Genomic DNA, 26,954 nt, shown 5'->3' with positions numbered 1-26,954 from the left:
CTAATTTTATAATATCTTCTCTGATATGACTCTCCATTAGGTCATGAATATTTTACACCATGCATTATTAGAACGAATGAATGGACATAGGTGAACCCCATTAGTGTCAACACCCTGACACATAAAAGCACCTGAGGTTAGACACCCTTCTAGGCTGTTTCTCAGGTCAGAGTAGCAGTGTTCATTCTTGATTACTTTACCTATCACAGGATTTCTTTCAGATTTATGTACAAAAAACATCCTGGCATATCCTGAAGATTTGGCTTATTTTTATTTAGGGATACTGTATAACTCTGGAGATTCTCTTCATTTTCTCAGCTTGGAACTAGATTTAGGGACCATTGTTTAGAACATGATGACACACCTTTTTGCATAGTAAGACTTTTCCTGATTCACATTAATCTTTTCCCTTTACTCCTATTTTTTTCTTATAGGAGAATTGAGTCACCATGTTTTAAAGACATTTTTAATTCCTTTAAATTCTCATATGAAATAAGGTCCAAATAAATGAGTAAATTCAAAAGCTATATTTATTTCACAAATATTTTCAATAACTGTGCAAAAGAAAATATATTGCAGTGACAACATATACCTCTGAGTAAGAGATTAAATAACACATTCATCTTTAGTATTAAAATGCTCAGAGAAGTTTTAATCTCACATATATATAAGTAGTAGAGCAGGTAAACCTCTTCTATTAAAAGGCTTGCTTTCTTAACACAGCATCATTTTACTAAAGCCATTTTTTGTGTACCCTATTAATTTCTTTAGTTCTTTACATAATATTTTAATTAAAAATAAAATGATCTGCATTTCAAAACATGCAGCCATTTTTAACTTTTCCTTTTCTCTCTCTGATGTCATTCTTTTCTGCATAAGTTTAGCTTTGAGCCTAAACCACAAGAGAAACAGTGAAATTATATCCCATGTTCTCCCTTCTCTAGTATGGCTTGTGCTCAGACCTAAATTAGATCAAATTTCAAAGAAATATTTTTATCATTTAGATACACATTTAATAAAGAAAAAACATGGCTTTCAGAGATTAAGAAGTGGGATTTATCACTGTCAATTTAAAAGAGTGAATATAAATGATGTCTGTAGTTACTTATATGCCACAATTGGTTTACATCAGCTTTGCCAACAGGCATGTGCTCAGACTAAAGGATGAGGCTGTCCATAGGTACAGCCAAATCTATGACAGATTCTACTTTTTTGAAATTTTAGAAGAATAAAATATCTCCCATTTAATCATTGGCCCTCTGGTATGCCTCCCATATGGTCCACTGGACCAGAGAGCTTTCAATTAAGCAGTTCATGGTCACAGTGGCCCCATAATAGACATGACACATGATGCTGGATATCTTACTAGCATGTGATAAAATCTTGGGAAGGTTCTTTGACCTATTTCAGGATGACTGTTAGAAATGTTCACCCTCACTAACTTCTAGGAATATAGCACCTGAGCAATGATTTCTTCCACAGGGCTAGGGGTGGTTCCTAGGAGTATTCTTTAAAACACAGGATTCAAATTTTTCTGCAAATTAATCTATTGCTGTCTAAGTATGTTCTGACCATTTGAACAAATATATCACACACCTGTGGGCTTAAAAGCAAATTAAATATCTTTTTCATCTTTCATAAAGCTGATACATCCAAAATTAAGGCACTGGTGTAGCTAGTGTCTGGAGAGGAGCCCCTTTCTTATGTGCCAAGGGCAGTTTCTTGTTATACCTCACATGATGGCAGGGTCAAGGGAGTCCTCTGCAACCATTGTATGAGGTCACAACCCCTTTCCTGACCTCATGATCCAATCAACTCTCAAGAGTCTTACCTTCATCTACCATCACAACAGGAATGGTTTCAACACAAACCTTATGTCTATAACAAAGGCTATAGGAATAAGGTGTTGACTGCAGCAATTTTCTTACCAAAGACTTTTATATGAAAAGGAAATTACAAAGGTGCATTTGGGAAAGGGATTGAAACTAATTAAAACAAAACAAGCAAACAAACAAAAGAACCTCCATTTCTTCTACTAACCCAGTACTCCTTGCACTCCAGCATGTGTCAGAAGCACCCTTAGGACTTGTTTAAAAAACACCAAATTACTGGTCCCCTACTCCCAGAATTTCTATTTCAATAGGTCCATGGAAGGCCTGAGAATATGCATGTCTAACAAGTACCAAGGTGATGCTGCTGCTACTTAATGCGGGAACAACATTTCAGATCCACTCTACTAACTAACCCACCATTTCACCACCCACTCTGGCTAATATACATTCCTGACTATGTGCATCTGCTCAGGAGCTTTGACCAGTATAAATCAGAAAATAATCTCTCCAGAAATGAATGTTCAGGATTTATTATGTTTACAGAAGTCTTCAGATACCCTCTTGACTATATATGCCAGCCCAGACCCCCATTCTATGGCTTTTCATATATAATATTGTAGAAATAACTATTCAGCAGACAAAGAGTTCAGAAAATATCTCCCTTCAGCTCACCAAATTAATGTTCAATAGAACACTTTTCAAGCAACTTTAGTCTAAAATTAATGGTTAGAACTCTGTAAAATGTTTCAATTCACCAATTCTTTAAACTTTTATTTGACAAAGAATTCTTTTTCCAAATGAAATTTTGCCCAGAACACCAACTTATAAAACAGATTCTTGGCAGAATAGACATTATTTGTAGAATACCTGAAGTACCTGGAGAATCCTAATATTCCAACAAATACAGCTTGAAGCTCCATTTAATGCATAAAAACATGGACTGCTAGGATGGATGTTACTGCTGGAAGGCATCATCAAGGTCTAATCTATACCCTGGTCCCAGGACCAGTGTTCCTTCCCTCACTCCTTTATAACAATGAATACAAGAGTACTTGTGGAAACTCAAGGGCAAGTTCATGTTCAGAAACCTCATCACTGATAGTATTTCTATATTAAGTATTTTAAAACAGACTAAATATGACAGGTTTATCAGCAATAGGAAGATTTCTTGTTTTCACTTCCAAGAACTAGTCTGCACATCTCATTTTTTATTTTTTCTTGGAAGAGAATTTGACCCACTGCTCTGTTAGTATTCTTTCCTTTTGAGTTTTGAAACTGTGTTTTAATTCCTGTGTCCCCTAAAAGAAATCTAATATGAAGAATTATGTCACATTTCCCTCTTTGTTGGTGATTGTTACACAACTGCCTCTCTCTTTCCCAGCAGGAACACCTCTGGCAAATTACTTTCCACTTGGAGGTGGTGGTAAGGAGCAGATGTTGAATGCCACTTTCGCTTGTGACACTTTTGTTTACTAATTTGCAAAATTTGTTTTACCCCCTGCAGCTGTAAATGAAAAAGCCATAAAACTAAATGAAACTCTAGGAACTCAAGACAAGGCCCCTGAGAGAAATTTACAAGAGCTTCAGAAAGAGATAGATCAGTTGATGAAAGAGCTGAGGAGGAAAAATCTGGATAAACAAAAGGAAGTTGCAGAAGATGAGTTGGTGTGAGTAGATCCTCTATTTCTTCATTTGATAAATTGAGCTTTTAAAATTATGTATAGATTTCTAAATTTCTATCACATATTTAAGCAGATAATAATTTTATTCTGACCTGGAAATGTTTGCTATTTATTTATTTTTCATTTAGTTACTAAGGTTATACTTACTTTGCTCTAAAGTGAATTAAAAGCATTTTTCCCTATTTTTATAAATAATCAAATAAATGATTTTTTCCTGGTATTGTCCTTTTTATAATTAGATTAATGGATTTTCTTTATTAATAGCCTGTATTAGGGGATTTTAAACTATCAATAAATTTTTGTTTTAATAAGAATACTTTTGGATAAATAAAATTGTGTCTTAGCCAGACCATCCAAATACATTATTAGTTCAGGAAATTCAGGTAAGTCAAACCCAAACAATTCTCAGATCACTCAGTTGAAAGAAAAAGAAATGAAGATTGAAATCATAACATTACATTGGCATAACAAAAATAGAGTTCTGTTCATAGTTTCTAAGCAAATATGTCAATATTCATCTAGTATATTCCTGTTATGGAGAAAATGTCCCATTTTGGTGACAGGGGAGGGTTTTTTGTTGCTGTTATGTGAAGTAAATCATAGAACTCATTTCATCAGTCATGTTCTGTGAATTACATGAGGACCCCATCAAATGAAAATAATATCTTACTAATGAATTTCGAGGTTGGGATTTTTTTTCTTTCTGTTTTAAATTATAAACTATGTGCTACTTTCAGAGGCCAGATTTCAATTGGATTTAGTACAGACCGAATCTGCCTCACATGCTTACGTTTCACGCTTTTTTATATTAGCATCTCTTGGTAACACAGTTTAATACCAATAGGTCCTGAGGCAGTGACATTATTGTCTGTGCTTGGGCTGGGTGGTTACAGAGCTGCAGAAGGCCTTTTGAAGAAAGTAAACAAGCTATTTGGAGAGTCCAGAGGCAAAAATGAACAATTGGAGAAGGATCTCAGGGAGAAACTGGCTGACCACAAGAACAAAGTTGATGAAGCTTGGGACCTGCTGAGAGAAGCCACAAATAAAACCAGAGAAGCGAATCGCTTATCTGCTGCCAACCAAAAAATCATGACTGCTTTAGAGGTGAGTGTTAGGTGCTTTCAGTAGACTCTCGGGGATGGAGAGTAGGGTGGAACAGTCAAGTTGATACACATTTACGACCATCAAGAATGACAACTCTGAACAGAGACTACTAAGCAGAACAGAAAATGATCTTCTCTCTCTCTCTCTCTCTCTCTCTCTCTGTGTGTGTGTGTGTGTGTGTGTGTGTGTGTGTGTGTTTGTGTATGTATGTATGTGTTGGAAAGAAAAAGAGAGTGAGGGTCCTTAATGATTATTTTCCATTGAATCAATTAAAATTCAGATAACTTAGGCTATGTAATGTTTTTAAAGACAGTATGATACAGTGAAGAAGCTCTTTCCTGGGAGTTAGGGGACTTGGATCTCAATAATGAGTACCACTAACTGTAAGATTGTACCAGTCAATTTATATCTCTGAGCGTCAGATCTCTTACTCTTCCATGAGTGCATTATATTAGAGCATACCTAGAGTATTTTCAAATCTCAATGCCATATGATTTTGCAGTTCACCAACATAACCCACAAATTTGATTCAAAGATCTGGCTGCCAAAAATCATAGAAGTCTCTACATTTTTCAACAGAATCTGTGCACATGAGCAATAGCTCACTGAGAAACCAGAGCTGGAGAAAACCCTGGATTCCCTTTTTATTTGCACTGTGTTCCAGGCAAATGATACTTTTAAAGGGACTGACAGGAGCAGATCAATTCTGGGTTATTTCCCCACCTTTCTCTCAAAGAGATCTAGAAATTTTAGGCAGCCCTTTTGCAGAGGCTTTCTCAAAATGTGCCTTGTTCTAGAACTAAAACAGATTCTTCCATTGTTTTCTTTTTATTTTTAAAAATTTCTTCTTTCTCTTAACATGATTAATCACTTTCCCTACAACTAAATTCAGTACATAGGATGGCACAATCCCGTGTTTGGTAAACAACTTTCTTCACAGAGACAAACCAACCTTAGCTGATTTTGAAGTATTTGACCCCCATAGATCTGAACAGCAGCAGCACTCCATCTCTACTATCATAGAATTCCATCTTCGAGGATAAAACAACATCCTGGCATAGCATATGCTCTCAAAAAAATGTTTGTTGAATGCCAGTGATGATTGAATTAATGAGCCTGGATTTAAAAAAAAAAAAATTCCACTAATGTTCCTTTGTGTTAAGAAGTAAAAGGATGAACTAAATTTTTAAAAAAGCAATCTATGGGTCCCTCCTCTAAGGTATAGACTGAGAAGGCTCACCTTTTTATAACTGATGTGTCTAATCTTAACCAATTTGTAGTCTACTGACAAGCTAACAATATTCAAGAAAAAGCACCATCTGGAGAGGCTGGAGCCCAGGCTGCCGTCCTGTCAGAGGCTCCAGCATGACTCATTCTGCTTGGTGACACACCAGTGGTGCAACTTATTCTGAGGGGCACCTCTCCATTTTATGGCTACAGTTGAAGAAATTAAAATGACCTGTGTGGAGAGCATGATAAGCATTCGAGAAGTATTTCAAGAAGAGTTATAGTGGCACATAAATGGTGCTTTCAGCTCTTCCTCCCTTTTCCTTCCTCCCTTTGCAGAGGCTTTTAGTGATGTTTAAAACTAAGAGCCATCATTCTTGGGTACCCCAAGAGACTCCTGTAGCTTATATAGTCAGGACTGAAATTCTGTGTCATCCTTTCTGTCTTTTGTTTTATGTGCCACTACTAACTAAAGGCTTGTTTAGATATTTATCAGATAAAATAGATGTTTAATAAATTAACATGAATAAAGTACAAATTATTTAAGGTTGCTTGTCTCTACCAAGGGTTTTGCCAAGCTACCTGAAAACATCACCTGGAAAGTCCATACACTCCAATTGGGAATCTGGTTAGTCTGCTCTTGTGTGTGGCCCAATGTCCATATCCTAAAATTCACTGGGTTTATTTGATGCTCATCTAGGCTTGGGAACAGTGGATGCACTGTACTCATTGGATTAAATAATGAGCTATTTTTAAAATAAACCTCCATTGTGTTAGTGTCTTCAATGAAGATGATATAATTAAAAGCCAACTTGGATGGTTTATATTTATTTTAAAGTGGTAGGCATACATTTTTTATTATTAAAAACTTTTATTAATTGAAATTCATTGTTATGTGCATGTACAAATATGCCACAATGAAACCTACTATTATGTATAAATATTATGTACCAATAAAAAAAAAACTTTTATCAAGCCCCTTACTATATTCAGGAAATACGCTGACCACAGAATTTATTGTAACAGCTCTCAGTCACCATGATGTGGTCCTCAGAGTAACAGTATCAACATCAGCTAGAAATGGGTCAAATATGTGATTTTTCATGCCACTATTAACTTGTGCTATCAACTCAGAAATTTTGAGGAATGGGGTGGGGGGTCCAGTAACCTGTTTTAAAAAATCCCTCCAGTGAATCAGATGCAGCCTTAAGTTTGAGAACCCAGATATAAGGAATAAAACACCATTGCTGATAACTGTCTAGTGGGAGATACACACAAGCAAACCACTTATACACTAGAGCAGAGATCATGGAGGTGAGCAAAGGGAGCCTCAGATGTCCCCACGTTCTCAAGGGGCTTCAGAGAGGCTCTGATACTTGTGCCTAAAGGACAAGTGCTACTTAGTAGAAATAAAAAGAGAAAAGCATTACAGAAATAGGAAAAAGCATGAGCTCAGGCATGAAAAAAGAAAGGTTGGACATTGGAGAAAAAATTCGGTGGTTTGATAGAATTGGAATGAAACCTGAATGGGAGTAAATGTGTAGACAACCTTCAAAGATAGGCAGCCACCAGAGCTGGAGGTGCAGGAGATTGCATTGTGAGACTAAGCCAGAGAGATGGGATTTTTATTCTGAAAACCGAAATATGGAGTCATGGCTTAAAATCACATTGGGGAAAGGGTTGACATAAACTGGAAAATTGGCTTTGTATTGGAACAGTGCGAGTTTAGCCTATGAAAGTGGGCTAGGTAATACTTAAATGTCTGCCCCATCAAGCTGCTGTTGGTAACCAGGGTATTTGAGGTTAAATAGGAATAGTTCCTGGCCTCCTGGAACTTAGAAGCTCCTGAAAACTTTATACATTTTATTCTCTCACTATGTATAATATTGTGATTAATACTGACTGAGTCAGCAAAAGAGCTCCAAAAATTATGGCACCATACCAAAAAAGAAAAAAAAATTGAAAGAAAGGAGAAAACAGCATGAGCACAAGCTTGGAGCTCTGAAAGTGTAAGGTGATCTGAGAAATGTCAAGTGCAGCAGTGCAGCTCATTCATAAGCCACATAAAAGTCTGCAACATAAGATGGGTCTGGAAATGGCATTTGGAGCCTAAACATAGAAAACTTTGAATGCAAACTACTAGAGGTGACAGAGTTAGAAGGGCATTTCTGGTGATGGAGAGAAAACTGCAGGGACTGATGAGCAGAAAGAGATGAGGTGAGCAGAAGAGTGAAGCAAAGAATGTGTATTGAACCATCTGTCAGAACCTTGCTGAAGAAGAGATTGCAAAGAAAGAAAAGAGTAAGTTGCTACCTAAAAGGTAAGACAGGAAGGTAGCATTTGTTGGTTCCTGAAAAATCTACCCCCTACAACAACGGAAGACAGGGGGTTAGTGTTCAACTTGCAAAACTCTGGAAGGAATTAAGATCTAATTAGTATAAGAAGTTAAAAATAAGAATATAATCAACCTTGACATTCAAACAATGATTTAATAATTATGTTCATGGCATACTGTAGAATAATTCTCTCAATACATGGGTATTCCTTTTTGTTCCTTAAATACTCCATTTCTTAAATATATCTTAAAAATATCTTAAGTATTTTACATCCTACATCATTCTCTGTCCATTTATTCTTTTTGTTTATTTTTTGGCATTCATTTTTTCATTACTTAAAAGGATACATTAATTCACTCATTCATTTTCTCCTTCCTGTGTTAGTTAGCTTTCTACTGCTGTGACAAAATACCTGAATTAATCAACTTCTAAGTTTTTCTTGGCTCTAAGTGTCAGAGGTTTCAATCCCTGATTGGTGGGCTCAGTTGTTTTTAGGTTTTTGAGGGGGCAAAATATTATGGCAGAGAGTGTATAATGGAGAAGTTATTCTTCATGGCAACCAGGAAGCAGAAAGAGAGAGAGAGAGACAGGAACTAGGGTCCCAATATCCTCTACAAAATCATGCTTGCAGTAATCATACTCCCTTTCTCAGGCTTCACCTCCAATGGTTCCAAAGAACAAGCCTTTGGCTGGTGAACAAGCCTTCAACACATGGTCTTTGATAGCATTTAGGTTCAAACTGTACCACACCTCCAGATAAGCCACAAAGAACATGTCTTCTTTCTGACTTTATCATCAGAGTCTAAAGCAGCTCTTGGCACTAAAGCAAAACAGACAATTTTTTTTCCAGTAAATGAAATTTCATAAAGCAAAGAAAAATAAATGTTGATCTCTATAATTTTATCAATATGTGGGAGCTCCAGATCTCTTTCTTTGTTTCAAAGCTAGATTCCATCAATGTCTAATTTGAAAATTAGCCACATCTAAAATCTCTTTAACCTTTACAGGATTATTTCTGCCTTAGTATGACAAAGAACATATTTTGATCTTCACAGGACAATGGGCTCTTTAAAGTTGCTCAACTAGAATTTTACAAAAGAAACACATAATTTACTAAAGCCAAAATGGGTGTAGCTCTTCATTTAAACCACATGTGAAAATATTCTTCTCCCTACATTGGTACAGCACTTTAAATTACCTTGACTCACTAATACAAACAAGCACTGTTGTGACCAAAAAACAAAAAAAGATTCTTGACTTTCTGCACACAGTAGAACTTTAGATAAGTTAAAAACTGAAGACTAAATTGATAGTTATATAGCAAATGTCAGACTTTCAGAAGAAAAGATAAGTGGAAATCAGGGATATAAGGACTGCCCCTGCATTTGTTGTCTATGAAGAGGGGGTGAAAAATCAAAACTTACCCTGAATTAGCCAGAGATGAGAGTAGTTGAAAAAGCAAATGTCACTGGCAAAGTTTCAAGTCTCATTTTCATTTATTTAACTGAAACCATTTATTGAGGAAGTTCATCTAACTACTAGAGATAGTGATAATAAGACTTTGTTTATAGGACTTGTAATAGTGAGGGAGATAGTCACTAAACCAATAAACAAGCATGTGATATGGCCATAGAGTTTTGAAATGTGGGATGATGTGTAGTACATGGGTTTATGGATATATATGATCTGTGATATTGCATGACACTTCCAATGTGTCATCCTTCATCTGCAATGTGCAGCTCAGGAGGCTGTGCCTTCTCATCAGTCCCAGCATAAGTATCTATGATACATTTCTATCTCTGATGTTCATTAAATAACCTATGCTTTTAGAAACCCCAGAAGAAGAAATCAAGCTAGTTTTGTTCTGCATAAAAACTAAAATAATCATCTACGTTTCTATGGTTTGTGGCCACCCTATTGTATATGATTCAGCTTAGTGAGTGCTAGGAAGAATAATGAAATAAAGTAATTACTACAATGGTTAACAATTACATAGTGTCACTCTGTGCTAAGCAGTGTTTTAAGCCAAGTCTTCCCAGATTTTACTAGGTATGTCAATCACTTGGGGTTCTCTTTAAAATGCAGGTTCCGAGTCAGTAGTTCCCCAGAAGGTATTGAGATTATGCATTTCTAACAAGCTTCCTGGTGATGCCCAGGCTACTAGTAAATGTGTAGCAAAGGACTAAATATTTTACATGAGGCTTAAGATTTCATAGCATTCAGAACTAGAATTCCATTCCAGCAGCCTGTCCCTTGAATTCCTCTTTTAATCACTGTGCCCTAATCTGTATATAATTATTAGAAGGAAGATGCATGCTATTTTAGATAGGTGGTTGGTAAGTGACCATAAGCAGAAAATGAAGGGAAGAAGCATGCCAGAGAACTTGATAATAATATACAAGAGAGAGAAGTGCGAAGGCAAAGGCTCAGAGGCAGCTAGATATATGTACTGGGCACCATATTGAAGTGTTGGGAAGACACTAGAAAAGGAGGGTATGAAGTCAGCACTAACCCAGTGCAAATAAGAAATGTGATTTCTGTAATGAGAGAAAGTTCTTTCATTACCCATGGCCCAGAATCTATCTATCATTCAATAGATCAGTATTCAAATTTATTTACCCTATACTAACTGAACTGCATGACCCTTAAGTAAATCACTTAATGTCTTAGTCCACTTGGGATGCTATAACAAAATACCAAAATCCAAGTGGTTTATAAACAAAAGAGATGTATAGTTCTCATATTTATTCCTCATAGTCCATTTTTCTGGATTTCTGGAAATCAAAGATTGAGGTGCTGATAGATTAGTGTCTGGAGAGATCTTACTTTCTAGCTCACAAACGGTCTTTCCACTGTACTTTCACAGATAGAAGGGTTAACAACCTCCCTTGGGTCTCATCTGTAAGAGCATTTATCCCATCTTTATGTTTTCTGCCTTATGACCTAATCTCCTCCCAAAGGCCCAACCTCCTGATACAAACACCTTGGAGATTAAGATTTTTCACTTACAGACTTACGGGGAACAAAAATATTCAGACAATAGCACCTAACTTTTTCAATTTTCCACTCATTTAAAAGATAAGCACAGGACACAGAGAGTTGAAATTCAATGGGAAAGCCTTGTAAACTGCCTGACACATATTGATATTTCAATACATATAAACTACTAGTATTATTTATATAAAAACATAAATGGCCTGGCTTACAATTTTAATTGATGCAGCTAAACTTAAATGTAAAATGGTGATTGGAAGAAAATGAATGAGTCAGAAGTATGTTTCTAAAAATGGTAAGCAAAGATATGCTCCAGCTGGAGAAATGGCAGTATTTTTCTCTCATTGATTTTCCTCTTCTAAACCAGGAATGAGTTTCATGTAGTTTTCAGACAAGCTGTAAGTTCCCAAGAAAAGTTAGAGTCTGTTCTCTTCTTATGAAACAGTCTATTAGGTTTATCCTTCCAGGTGATAGTTTCTTTTCTTGAAAAACATTGCCCCTAAGATCTCTTTTAAAGCTCCCTTCTTTGAATTTTACAGAATTCCCATAGAATAAACCTGCTTATGCTTATGCTTACAAAGAACTCATGTGTACATAGCTCTGGAATTCAATGTGCCATTCCACTGTGATTTGGTGTACTATCACATGTTCAGTAGTTCATATTCAGCACTTACAATGTTGTTAAATATGGATGCTTCATCTTGCTTTTAAAATAATTTTAATTCCTCAGCCACTACTATCTCATTTCTTTTCTTCGCTTGGATGCCTTACTCAAATGGGAAGGAGAAATTACCTACTCAGGCTCTAAATAGAAAGACTTTCAGAGGACTAGCTAGGTAGCTTGTATCATTCTCATCTAGTCACGTTGTCAACACGATGTACTTTGTTCGTGAAGCTTTTGTTCAGACAACTCAGGAGAGATAGGGGTGCAGAGCTGGATAGGGTTTTAACCAAATGGTATTTTGATGTCTTGTTCTTCCCATACTATAGGAAAAGAAGGAGGCAGTTCAAAGTGGCAAAAGACAAATTGAGAACACTTTAAAAGAAGGCAATGACATACTTGATGAAGCCAAACGACTTGCAGATGAAATCGGCTCAGTCATAGAAGTGAGTTTTTGATAAAATCCAAAGTTAAAAGAGAGATGATTATGGTGCAGCCTCTCATAAATGGGAAACAAGGAGATATCTTAGTAATATAAGCAGATACTGACATTTATTTTCTCAAGGAGGGAAAATTATTTTTGTATTGTTCTACTATGATCATACCACCTATTTATAACAATTAGAGCTTTATCTCCTAATAGATATGGATGCTTATGCCATCACACAACTTGTGTTTCTATTTTTTTTCCCACAGTGAAATGTGGGCCATTCCTTGTTCCTAGGGCAGCCTTTAAAATCTGCTTCAGTATTATATAGCACTAGTTAAAAGAGCAAAGTAAATCTACAAACAGACTTTTAACATACTGTCTAATGCATTACCCAGTAATATATAGTAATAAAAATGCAAAATGGTCTAAAAGATCCTAATAACTGTCATTTATACATTTATTCCAATGAAAAACATTTTTTAAAAGGTGTATTCTTCTTGGTGTAAATTGGCATCATAAAATTTCTAATATTTTTATTAAATAATAGCTTTTTTCTCTTTTGACTAAGCTAGTATATTTTAAAGTTTCATAAAAAAATTAAATGTATATAATTATGTCTCTTGGAAAAATTAGTAAATTCAAGGAGGCTTGGATTCACTTGATTAAAATGCCTTCTCTCCTCTCTGCATATTAGTATGTTGAAGACATTCAGACTAAATTGCCACCAATGTCTGAGGAACTTAAAGATAAAATAGATGACCTCTCCCAAGAAATAAAGGACAGGAAGCTTGCTGAGAAGGTGTCCCAGGCTGAAAGCCACGCAGCTCAATTGAATGACTCATCTGCTGTACTTGATGGGTATGTCATTTGTTGTTAGAAATGCCAATGTACTGTGACACTTATCCAAAAGTTTTGACAAGCAGAAATGATAGAGAATCATTTTCAAATCTTGATTTCTACAATTATGAACAAAAGAGCTACATGGCCTTTCTATGGAACATCCTAATTAGAAGGGTGTATGCAAAGCTCTACTGGAAAAGCATCAAAAGTCCAAGTTAAAAGTGGATTCATGCCTGACTTATTAGGAAGTGAACATGGCCTTAGGCTACACTTAGAATATTATTTTCTGTTCTTTATTAGAAAGCACAGCAGTTGCCTTATTAGCATTTTAAATAATAATAATATATTAACATTTTCTGCTTCAAAATTTAGTTTTATATTCATAATGGAATAAAAAAATTTATTATTAAAAGGTGCCTTTTGAAATGTAACCCTATACATAGCCTCTTTCTTGCTCATACGAATTCCAGGAAGATCCTACATACCCTGTGAAATAACAGCTTGCTATAAGGGGGATTGTTGCATGATTCAGGGAGAGAAGGGCAGAAGAAAAGGGTGTTTTTAAGTTGCAAACAGCCTTCCAGGTGTAACTAACGTATTTCACCAACACTTTAGGATTGACAAAATAAATACAAGAGCTATTGGCCCCCCAAATAATTTTTCCAAATAAATCTATATTTAATGTACACCATACACAAGGATATGTTTCCATACTTAGAACTTATTGTTACAAAGGAAAATACTATTGTTTGAAAATGCTAGGCACTATATAACTTTTTTTTTTTTTTTTTTTGCCAATTTACGGTAAAGGGTTGTAGATACAAAAGTGAGCCAGGAGTCAGCCAACCCAAGTTTCAAGTCCAGATTCCTCATTAGGGATATGTCTGTCATGTGACTTGAAGCAAGCCATTTAAACTTCTGAGATTTTTTTTTCATTCTCCCCTGGAAATGCACCTACCCCAGAAAGATTTTTTTTTTTAGAAAATATATCAATATTTTCTTTTAGTTTTGTTAGTTATTTCTGTGGTTTTTGTTTGTTCTTTTTAGATATACATGACAGTAGAATGTATTTTGGTATATTATACATACATGGAGTATAATTTATTTTAATTAGGGTCCTATTTTTGTGGTCATACATGATGTAGAGTTAACCTGGTCTTATATTTAAATACAAGTATAGGAAAGTTATGTCTGATTAATTCTACTATCCTTCCTATTTCCCTTCCCACTCCCTTTTCTTTGTTCCCTCTTTTTAAAAAAAATATAATCTATTTATGTATTCTTTTTTTATTATTTGTTTCACTTAGTTACACATGACAGTACAATGATCTTGACATATCATACATTTGAATCAGATGGGATGTAATTTCTCATTTTTCTGAGTGTACAGGTTGCAGAATCACATTGGCCATGCAGTCACATATATAAACACAGTAATAATAATGTCTGTTTCGTTCTACTATCCTTCCTATCTCCCCAACCCCTCCCCTCCCACCACTTCTCTCTACTTAATCTAGGGTAAAGCTATTCGATTTTTTTCTCACATCTTCATACATGTATTTTGTATAACGATGAGGGTCTCCTTCCACCAAACATGCAATTCTGTTTCTCCCTCCCTTTCCCTCCCACCCCTCTTCCCTATGTAGAAGTAATCTTCTTCCCATGCTCTTCCTCTCTTCCCCATGTTGAGTCACCCCCCTTTATATCAGAGAAGACATTCAGGATTTGTAGACTTTTTGAAGTTCATTCCAGCAATGGGGTGCAAGTTCTCTGAAACCTCTAGTTTGCTTTATAAATAACATGAAGGATTGTCTCACTGTACACACACGCCTGGTGCATATGGTTGCAGAGGCTTTGGATGATGCTGCAGATGTTTAAGAATGTTGGAGGTATTTCATAGCTGAATTGTTTAAGAATATGAATTTAAATTGAAAACTACAACACTGTAAGTAGATATGTCACTATGATTCACAATTACTATCATTATTTTGAAGCCATGATTGTTATAACCAGGATGTTCCTTATTTGCTTACTCACAACTCTGATGTTATTTTTTTTTTGTGTGGGGGGGGTTATTCCAACAGAATCCTTGATGAGGCTAAAAACATCTCCTTCAATGCCACTGCAGCCTTCAATGCTTACAGCAATATTAAAGACTACATTGATGAAGCTGAGAAAGTTGCCAAAGAAGCCAAAGGTCTTGCACAAGAAGCTACAAGACTGGTAAGAAACAAACAGGACCATTAGCCTTTTTGAATAGTTACTTAATTTTTTCAAATTTAACTGAGCTCTAAAAACCCTAGTAAATTTGATTCCTGTCTTGAATTATTTTTTTTTTTGTAGGCTTCCTTTAAGTTTTCTTCAAAATAAATTCTCTGTGTGCAGAAATCTTTTCTCAGTCACCCACTACTTATCACTGTTAGGGCCTTGAAATTATCACAAATGCCAAGCAGATTTGTGCCACCAGCTCACAAAACAAAAACAAGCTAATAGAACACTCTAGACGGAGAAATCTCTCACCATTATTCCAAATATTTTCACTAAAAAAGTGCCTTGAAAATTAATATCATTGCTTATAATCACATACAATACAGTTGTATGTGAAGTCTGAACATCAAGTGCACTTTTTATAAAGCACATTGGATCAGATCTTTTTAATGTGTTTATAAAATTTTATAAACTAAAAAGTCTTTAAGCTTTGGCTGCAGCCATTGATCAAAATACATTTATACCTAATATTTTAGAGTTTTGAGGTTCCAATTATATCACATTATTTGAGCATCTTCAATATAAACAACTCTTTATCCTTTATATGTAGAACCACATTTTCTAAATAACTTGCATAATAAAACTTGGTGATAATATTTTAAATAAAAAAGACATTACTTAGGAAGCATGCTGTTAGCTAAAATTGTTCAAAACTATCATTCATACAAAATTTCCAAACATATCAGAAATTTGCTGGATGGGGGGCTGATTGGATATTTGATTATGAATGAAATATGGTGTTATGAAATTGCCTGGTATTATAAGAAATGGATCAATATTTGATTTTGCATTGAGCAAAAAATATTTTCTCAAATCTCTGAGATATTAGAGATAATTACCAGAATCTTAGAGATGTTATCCTGTGACCATAATGAAAACATGATATTCTATCAACAATTACTAACATTCTTTTCTTTTCTCTGAAATAAACTGAACTAATTTCACATATCCTATTTGTTTCTTATGCATAATAGTGACACCCATGTCAACTGATGATTTCTTTTCCTTTGTTCCTTCATTTTTGGAAGGCGAAGAAGCTTGGGGTTAAACTCATAGGTACTTTGTCACTGAGTTACATCCCTAGCCCTTTAATTTTTATTTTGTGGCAAGATATCACCAAGTTGCGTAGGACCTTGTTAAGTTGCTGAGGCTGACCTCGACCTCGTGGTCCTCCTGTGTTAAGCTGCAGAGTTGCTGGAACTACAGACACACACCACCACAACTGTCTCCTTCTTCTTCATCTCCTGGCCACTATTGTTGTCTGAAACTTCCTGTCTCTACCTTTGTCTGGCTCTGTCTTTCTTACACACCTATCCACAGTGTTTCTTAATACCCTCTAGTCCTGAATTACATTTTTCAATTTGTTTCCGTGCTTAACGAGATCTTTACTGGTGACAACTATGAGAAAGTGAGAACTTATACTACCTATGTCAGTCAGAGTCCTGCAGAGAAATATACCTAGTAGGAGATCATGATGGTGATGATAGATAGATGGATGGATAGATAGATAGATAGAGAATTATCTCACATGATTCTGGATGTGGAGAAGCCCCAGATTTGTCCAGCTGGAAATCTAGCAAAGCCAGGAGTATAATTCAGTTCTAATTAAAAATCTTCAGAATCAAAGGAGTCAATGGTGTAAATCCCAGTCTGAAGGTTAGAGAAGATGAGATGAGATGTTACAGCTCAGTCTATTATGCAAGAAAGAAGGGACTAGATTCCTCCTTCCTCCAGTTTTTGTTCCATTAAAGGTTTCAGTGGCTGCATGGTATACAACCCTTCAGCAGAAAGGGCCATTTGTTTTACTGTCATCCAGAAACACCTTCCTAGACACTCCCAGTACTAGGGTTTGATCTGGACACTCACTGAAATTAATCATAATATTGACCGCAAGCCCTATGCAGAATTTAATCTTCCTATGTATTCTCCAAATTCAGATTTTCTCTCTTGCCATAATAACTCATATTTCTTGGGAGGCATGATTCTAAAAAATCTTAGGCAAGGTCTTTCCCAGGCATTTTGAAGAATAATAATATAAAATACAAAAGAAAATGAGGGCAATGTGAAAGTAATATGTGTTGTCTTAGACACAGAAATAGTGAGTATAGTACAGTATAAACAAGATGTAAGCTTTATACAGATTGAATAAGGGAGGGGAAAACCTAGAAAAAAATATTATACAGGAGTAGAATATATCTAAAAGTTAAGTAAGCTTAAAGTGTTGACACTTGTATCCTCATAAATGTCTGAACTGGTCTTGTAGGTAACTTTTGGGGTTCATTTTCTAATATGAGTAAAAATCCATAGAAACCACAAAAGGAGTTTTTATGTTTGTTTGCTTGTTTGCTTCAGGATCAAGTGTCTAAAGAATAAAGTGGATTTTTGAAAATTTACTCTTATGTGGCAGATCAGTGAGGGAAAAACTACTGATAGGAAGCACTTAACTACTACAAAATACACTTTATTCACTACACTGCCACAAAACACATTTCACTCACTGAAATACTACAAAATATACTTCAAAAGAAATGTCAATAAAATCAAAGAACATGGGGATTAAAGAGAAATGCATGAACCAAAAATAGTACATGTGTAAAAGTTTAGGTCAGAATTGTTAAGATCATGGTGATGATAATAATACATATAATTAAAAGAGAAAAATTAAATTCAAGAGACTAATTACATGGAAAATGTGGCATGTGGTCAGTTAAAAGTTTTTAAGGTCCTTCAGTTTGAGGAAGGAAAGTAAAAGCTGATTACCTTTCATATATATCAAATTTTGTGTGTTAGATATTGAGGATTGCTATAAGAGAATGAAAATAATTATATTAAAGTTCTCTAAGGAAACAGAACTGATACACACAGCATCACATCATTTAGCATTCTAGAAAGTGTGGTGTTAGGTGATTTCTTTGTTTTGCAACAACATGAAGTGCACTAACCTGGTTAAAGATAGCTATGACATCACCTGCTGATGTAACCTTAAGGGACCACCATTGTAATGCAAGTCATCCTTGACAAAAGCATCACTGTGTGGCACATGAAAAAAAAATACACACACACACACACACACACACACACATATTAAAAAGCATTGGCTCACATAATTATAGTACGTAACAAGTTTCCTTAGGCCAGGCTAATAGGCTAGAGACCTAGAAAAGAGTTAATGTTTTAATCTTGAGTCCAAAGGCAGTCTGCATGTAGAATTTATTCTTCCTCAGGGTTCTCAGTGTTTTCTCTTACGATTACCCACACTATGGAGAGTAAACTGCTTTACTCAAAATCTACTGATGTAAGTGTTGAACCCATTTTGTCCCATTATCCCAGATACAGAGCATCTGGAAAAACTTATAGGATATATAATAAAATTATATAACATGAACTTATATAATAATAAAAGAATGTATTATAATGCAATATATATAATATACATAAGCTCTAGATTATGATTCCCAACCTATTTTAATGCACCTGTGTCAATTTTATTGAAATATTTGCAGAATTGAAAACTTGGGACTTTGTGAGTTAATCAAATCTGAAAAATCCATTCCTAGCAGCATCTACATTAGTAATGTTTGACCACAAACTGGGTACTATAGTCTAGCCAAGCTGACACGTATAATTAACTATCACAAGTAGCTACACATTTCATATAAGCAGAAAGAAAAACAATGTCTGAAGAGAAGGAACATTATCAATCAATTCCATGAAAAGTGAAAAATAGAAAAACAAACAGATCATGGTAAATATAAAATACGATAGAATTATCCAAATATAGAAGTCAGAATAATTATCATTAGTTACCACAAGAAATAACTCCTGAAATTTCAGAGGCTGGACGCAATATAAGTTTGAGTCTCACATCACAACCCAAAGTGTGTCCTACAACTCTTGTCCCTTCTTGTAGTCAACTACACCATACTGTGTAGCCTACAAGATTGTCCTGGCAGAGAAAGGGAAAGAAGAAAGAGACGTGCCAGCTCTCAGCATGTTGGCTTGTGTGGCTTGGCCTAGTCCATTGACCAAAATAAGCCACATGCCCCAAAATAACTGGAAAGGAGACTGGGAGTACTAGAAGGCATATTTGATGAGCACCAACTGTCTCTGCTTCTGCTTGTCTTCATGATAAAATGCAAACAGACTAAAATTACCAATTGGGTCACCACAATTTTTATATTGGATTATAAAAGATTTGACAAAGGTGGTCAAAACTCTGCTGAGCCATGAAGGTACAGAAGGGTGGGAAATGAAGGGATGAGAAAAAAAATACGTCAGGGAAACTAATAAGAAAGCTGGTACACCTCTATAAATAACAGTCAAATAGGTTTTATATCTTTCAAAAGGAGTTATTAGGGATAAAGAGAGTCATCATGATATAAGACAAAGAACTAGATATCAGGAAGATTTTAAATTTGTAAAACTAAAAGGTCATAACAACAAACCATAACACTAAACAAAACTAACACATATATGAGAAAATTGATGTGTCTCTAGTGGGAGATTTTCCTAGATCTCTTATAAATTGAGAGGTAAAGAAAAGACATAAAAAGATATAGATCCAAAGAATACCATAAACCAGATAATTTAATGGCCTTGCAGAATTCTATAACAATTAGATAACTAATTCTACATGCCCCAATAGATACACTTCTCCTAAAACTTTAAAAACAAAACAATGCCAAAGGACCATGAACTGAAACACAAAGGGTCAGCATATGCTAATGATCCAACGGCACCTAGACTACAGTCTGTGATCACAGTGCAGTAGAATTAGAAACTGATGTAAAATTATGGCCAAAAATAAGTTTTAAAATAAAAACACACTTAAACTTAATTCAGGACTCAGTGAATTAAAACTAATTTTAAATTACAGAATATTTAATAACAGAATGTAAATATAATTCTACAAATGTATGGGTTGCAAATAAAATGGTACCTCCAGGAAAATGTAGAGTTTAAAATGCGGATATTCGTACAGGATAAGAACTGAAACTAGTTACTAAGTTTCTGTTCCAGAAGTTTTAAGCCAGACATGGTGTTGTAGTCCTATAATCCCAGTAACTCAGGAGGCTGAGGCAGGAGGATCACAAGTTTGAGGCCAGTCTCTACATCAAAACAAGACTCTAAACAACTTAGTGAGATCCTGACTCAAAAGAAAAACTAAAAAGGTCTGGGGATATGGCTCAGTGGTAAAGTGTCTCTGGATTCAATTGCCCAGTACCACAACAGAAGGAGGAGGAGGAGGAGGTTAGGGTTATGGTAGAATGAATACAAATAAAAGCCGAAATTAATGGTGTAGGAAAAAAGCATTAGAGTTGACAAAACAGAAACCCGATTCTTAGAATAAACAGGCAACTAAACAGAGAAGACAAAAACAATAAGGCAAAGATAGCTGATACATACAAACAGGAATGAAAAGGGGACCATTCCTGTAGATATAGTGTAGATTTTTTAAAAATATGAATATACCAGAGTACGTGAACAATTTTATTCAAATGGATTTGCATACTTAGATAAAGTGGACAATAAATCTAGATTAAAATTGACTCAAAACAAAGTAGTAAACCTGAGTAGAATTATAACCATTAAATGAATCAAATCAGTAGTTAATAATTTATCTACAACAAAAACCACAAAGCCTACCGAAATGCTAAGGACCCATTATGCAAAACATTCCAAAGAACAGAAAAGAAGGAAATGTTCCCCAGCTTGTTTTATGAAGCTGGTATGTGATCTTGATGGCAAAATTCCTTAGGGAACTGTATTGAAAAGAAAAACTGTGGGCCAGTCATTTAAATAAAGATGCAGGATGTTAAATTACTATCAATTTTAATCCAAACATGCACATTTTGAAGATCTGCACAAATACAGGAGAAAGTTGATATTTATCAGATTTAGAAGATAAAAAAAATACAGGTGTCTGCATTAATGTCTGTTCTTATCAGTATGCTTAAATTATTTCCTAGATAAATGTTTTAACGTAAATGAAATTAAGAATGGTTAGGAAATTAATTCTGCAAGATGGACCCTAAGGGAAAAAAATTAAGAAAGATGGGTCTACCATGGGTCTGGATTTTCATCCTCTATACCAACAAGTCCCTAAATTTCTTTCTTTCATTTTTAAATTCATGGTGTATGCATGTTTTTGTTTCTTACATATTACAAAGAGATACTGATGATTTCAATCAACAATCCCCTGACCTAAATTTTCACTTCTACGATCACGCACCCAAGAGCAACCATCTATCAAATTTTTCTTTTCTTTCTCTATTAGTAATATTATTATCATGCATCATGGATTTCATTAATGTGGAGGGCTATCTTTGCTGTGGTGAATGAGAGGTTCACTTAGAGCTCGTCACATTGCTTTGTTCTCCCATCCATGTCCCCGTAGATATGCTTCACCACCCTTCACTGTTTCTTTTAAACTGATGTAAATTTACCTGCAGCTTTACCTCTTGTTCCATAAATATGGATTTCACATACAGAAGATGAAGTTACTTGGGACCTCATCTTTCCCTCTAGCTCCCTTTCTTTCCTTTTCCCCTCAACCTCTACCCCTTTTACTTTAAGAGTCTCATAGTCAGTGATATTTACATTTCATCTGTAAGCATAATTGTTCCAAGGCACGTTTTTTTTTAAGCCACCCAGTTTGCTTAAAAAGATTCCCCAGTTTCTGTTTGTTTGATTTTCAATAGGGGGAGTGGATGCTTGCCTGTCTGTGCTTCTGTGCAGGAAGAAGGGGTTAAAATAAATAACCCATATTGAATTATCTGCTTTTATTCTCATGATTGATTGATCCTCAACCTTACTGCTGTTTCTGAAGCCTGGCCTGCTTCAGAGTCTTTGTACCTCCTTCCTGCCTTCTACCCTACTGTGCCACGTGTAGGCACAGTAACTGCTACAGATTGAGGAGCATTAAATATCTAAAGAGCTTCATTGGTATAAAGAAGAGAGTCCACCTGCAAAGGGAAGATTCCTCTATGGAGGTCATACACTTTCTTTGATCTACTTCTTTTTTTCTGTCTCATAGTTGTATTCCCCATTGATGTCTCCTGCAAAGCCACTACCTTTTACATAGTCTCTTGGTATAATCTACTGAAAATGATCAGTTCTTTGTTTAAAATTCATATTTTAGATTCTTTGTTTAAAATTCATATTTTAGATTAAATAATCTATTTTTTGAGGAGCTCCTTGTTCTCTTACTGTATACATTACCTCCTCTGTGGGAGAAGTATAGTTGGGGGCTCCACTAGCCCATTCAATCATTGAGTGAGTTAGGAGAGGCATCTTGGCTTGGCATAGGTACTAGGGTTCACAGCCTGGTGAGCAGCACCCTTAGTTCTATTTGCACTGTTTCCTGGTTGTGATGTTATGTTATTCTTTCCTTTTCCCAGAAACAAATGTATCCAGAATTAAATTTGAACTGACAATAAATTTCCCAGTTGAAAGAAGCATGAATAACCAAGAATGACCCTAGGTATTTTAATACAGTGTTATGTGATTTTCATACATACTGGGTTACAGTAGGTGATCACTAAATGCAGGATGCACCCTCCTATCTCCAAAAGCTAATGCTAAACCTCTAGAATGGCTGATAATTCAGACTAACACACCTAATAAAATATTTATATCACCACAAGATAGAGTTGAACAGTGATGAAAATTTCAAAGAGAAATAAAATTCTTTCTTTTTCTTATCTAATTTGAGATCATGACTGAACATCTGTTTCAAGGTACATGTCACGTAGAATTTTTAAAAATTGATCAGATTTAGGTTCAAGTAATATGCTTGAATATCCTACTCATCCTACTCTTGAGAGAAGAACTTGGCCAGTCAGAATTTAGGAATTAGGAGATCTGTCTCCAAATTGAGCACATTTAAATAGGTAGTGAGCTACCAGCTAACAGAATACCTTCTCAAGAAACACTGAGCAGCCTGTGTTGATTCATCCATTGGCATAGTTCCTATAGTAAATGCAGTTCCTAGAGTCTAGAACTTAATTTTAATTTATTTTTAATTGACAAATAAAATTTTCTACATTTATGGTATATAATGCATAGCATGTCTTTTTGTTAACAGAAATTCTAACAGGTGTGAGGTGATAGCTCACAATTTTAATTTGCATTTCCTGATGATTAGTGATGTTGAGCATTTTTTTTTCATGCATCTGCTGGATATTAATATGTCCTCTTTTGAGAAATGTTTATTCAGGCCCTCTGCCCATTTTTTAACCCAGTTATCTATTTTCTTGTTATTGAGGTTTTTTTTTAAATTTCTTATATATTTTGGAAATTAATACACACACCCTTTTTAGATGTGTGCTTTGCAAATATTTTCTCTAATTCACTAGGTTCCCTCTTCCTTGTAGATTGCTTCCTTTGCTGTACAGAAGCAGATACACAAGCCTGAGTAATGTATAAAGAAAAAAAGGTTTATTTAGCTCACAACTTTGGAAGCTGACGTCCAAGTTTGGGGGGCACCATTGATTGTATTTCTGATGTGGACCCACCTGGCTACATCACATCAGGCTTTCAGCATCTTGGCAGAAGCATGTGTGAGAGGGAAATATCACATGGTAAAACAGGAAGCCAGAGAGGCTGATGAGGGGCCAGCCTAATTTTTTTATGACAACTCTTTTGTAATAATTTACCAAGATCCGGAAAATAGTAAATCAATTCCTTCTACAGGTAGCATTATCAGTGATGTCATTACTTCCTAATAAGCCCCATATCTTGAAAGTCCAATCAGCTCTGGAGACCAAGGTTCTAATGCATGAACCTTTGGAGGACAAACTACATCTGAACCATGGATAATCTATTTTGAAATGATGTGAGACAAGGCCTAATTTCATTGTTTTGCATGTAGATATCAAGTTATGCCAGCATCATTTATGGAATAGTCTGTCCTTCCCCAATTGTGTGTTCTTGGTTCCTTTATTAAAAATCCATTGATCTTAAGCATGCAAACTCTCTGGGCTTTCTATTTTGTTCCATTAGTCTATGTATCTGATTTTATGTCAGTGTCATGCTGTAAGATTACTATAGCTTCATCATATACTTTGAGACCAGGAAGTGCAATGCACAGCTTTGTTGAGGATTTCTTTGGTCATTTGGAGTCTTTTGTATTTTCATATGGACTTTAGAATTGTTTTTCCTACTTCTGTGAAAATTGTCTTTGGAATCTTGATAGGGATTGCTTTGAATCTGGAAATTACTTTTGGTGATATGGACATTTTTGGATATCTTTCTATTTATTTGTGTCTCCCTTGGTTTCTTTCATCAATGTTTTATATTTTTTAGCATACAAGTCTTCCCTTCATTGATTAAATGTATTCCTAAGTTTTTCTCATTCCTTTTGTACCTATTATATATAGAATTGTATTATTGACTTCCTTTTCATATAGTTTGAGTTTGTTGTTAGTATAGAGAAACACAATTTTTTAAAAAATTCAATTTACAGATAACATCCAATGGTTTTATCATTACATGATTTCTTGAAGTATACACACAATGTGTAATGGGTAAATATAGTTAATTAATAAATGAATCTACCTCGTATAGTTATCATTTTTGTGGTGGGAGCACATAGCATCCACTCTACACATTTTTTTTTCAAGAACACAATGTATCCTCCTTAACTTCAACCACCTTGCTGTATCAGAGGTGGATTTATTCCCCCTACAAAATTGTAATTATAGATCCTTTCCACCAACATCTCTTCAACCAACCCCATCAACAACAACAACTACCTTCACCTCAGGTAGCCAGCAGTCTACTCTCTACTTCTGTGAGATCAACTCTTTAGATTGCACATATGGAGGAGATCATGCAGAATTTGTCTTTCTGTATCTGACCTAACATAATATCCTTCATGTTCATTTATGTTCTCAAGATGGCAGGATTTCCTTATTTTTAATGGCTGACTGGTATTTGATTGGAAAGAAATACTACTGGTTTCTGTATCGATTTTGTATCTTGCAACTTAAGAATTTAATTTTTATCTGAGTTAACATTCTATCTCCAATTACATAATTTCTTATTTTTCATCAATGCAGTTATGGTATGTATAGTAGGATCTTATGAACTATTTATTAATGTGAGGTGTTAAACATGATCATATTTTGAATTTTCTCTTTAAAATATTTTTAAAGCATGTATTCATTTTAATTAATGTGTAAATAGAATTAAGAAATATATAGGGTAATCAGAGGTGGATAGAATTCCTTACTACCCTTAGGCCAGTAGTTACCATTTATGTATTTATTACTTGTCTTGATAATAAAAGACAACACTTTTCCAACTTTTATCTATATTAGTCATTATTTTTCCTTTCTTCCTATTTTTACTTTTTCTTTTATTATTTATTTTCTTTTAATATTATTCTTTTCCCTACTAATTTCTTATTCTACTTTGTTATTAGTTTTTGAATATTTAGCAAGATTATTTTGATACCACTACTGTTGGTCAGTAAATCCTAAAGTAAAACACTGAGTCTTATGATATTATGAGTAAACATTAAGGCCTTTCTAAAGAGCAGTTAATTAAAAATATGATCACATAGTATCTTCTATATGTCTTATTTAAATTTCCTTTTTGTAAAAAGTACTAGTAAATTTTGAAGTTTTTATTTTCAACACAAAAGACAGGGAAAATATTAGAATATCTATTGCATTCAAAGTTCCCATAAAGTATGGTGTCTGCCAATTTCTAAACTTTACTCACATTTACCTTGCATTTTATTCTGTCAACTTTTACATAGTAGTCACTCACACAGTAATTTTAGCTTCTAATTAATATCTGTAATTATTGGAATTTACATTTTATACCAGTGTAGTGTTAATGGGAAAATGATATAAAGCCATAAGTGATATGACAGTCAAATTTGTCACCAAAATGGGTGAGCACTTTTCTTCTGCATCAGCAAGTCACCTCTCTGAGAACTAAAAAATTCCCACAATAGTAAATACAAAATAATCAATCAGAATCTAACCTGTGTAGAAAAATAATGAATCAGTATGAAAATAGTACTCATTAAGCTTTCTTGACTTTAGCAATTTGCTTTGTACCTGCTAGACTCATTTCAGTCAATAATTAAATAACAATCTATTGAAAGCAGAGAAGTGAATCCTATTTTATGGCCCAACATTAGATGCATTTAAAATTTCAGGGAATAAAATGTTTAAAATCAAAAGATTTTTGTCATCAGAAACAAACTCTTGGGGATGATGCTTTAATGCAATTTAAATGTGAACTAATTTTCATCAAAACATCAATGTTCTTGATGCTGTTCTAACGACTGGTTAGGAATTTCACCTAGAGATGGAATGATCAGGTGGTGAGACTGCTCATTCAGTTTGATACTGGAGAGAAAATCCTACTAAACTTCTTCATAGTCTTTTTGCAAATTCAAGGCCCTTGTATTATCTGCCCACCCGTCTTCTAATGACCATTTATGAGCCCAGTCCCTGCCCTGTTGCAACAGGTTAGTGACACCCATAGGTGCAGGCAGAGTTATGGCTATTATACTGTAATTGGGAAAAAACAATTCTTAGTCATAAATTTTTAAATCTTTCT

The 26,954-nt window shown here is 34.8% G+C and overlaps 1 protein-coding gene across 1 annotated transcript in view; it reads left to right on the top strand.

The window, feature by feature from the left end:
* Positions 1-26,954, top strand: part of Lama2 (laminin subunit alpha 2) — a 555,405-nt gene that overhangs the window by 436,892 nt on the left and 91,559 nt on the right. The window contains exons 36-40 of the mRNA XM_077801650.1: positions 3,337-3,499; positions 4,408-4,618; positions 12,166-12,282; positions 12,961-13,124; positions 15,191-15,329. Coding sequence (XP_077657776.1) covers positions 3,337-3,499; positions 4,408-4,618; positions 12,166-12,282; positions 12,961-13,124; positions 15,191-15,329 — 794 coding nt within the window. The remainder of the gene's footprint in view (positions 1-3,336; positions 3,500-4,407; positions 4,619-12,165; positions 12,283-12,960; positions 13,125-15,190; positions 15,330-26,954) is intronic.

Source organism: Urocitellus parryii, chromosome 8 (genome assembly GCF_045843805.1).
Source record: "Urocitellus parryii isolate mUroPar1 chromosome 8, mUroPar1.hap1, whole genome shotgun sequence".
NCBI lineage: Eukaryota > Metazoa > Chordata > Mammalia > Rodentia > Sciuridae > Urocitellus > Urocitellus parryii.
The sequence above is the reverse complement of the archived record's forward strand: the minus strand, read 5'-3'. Positions and strand labels throughout refer to the sequence as shown.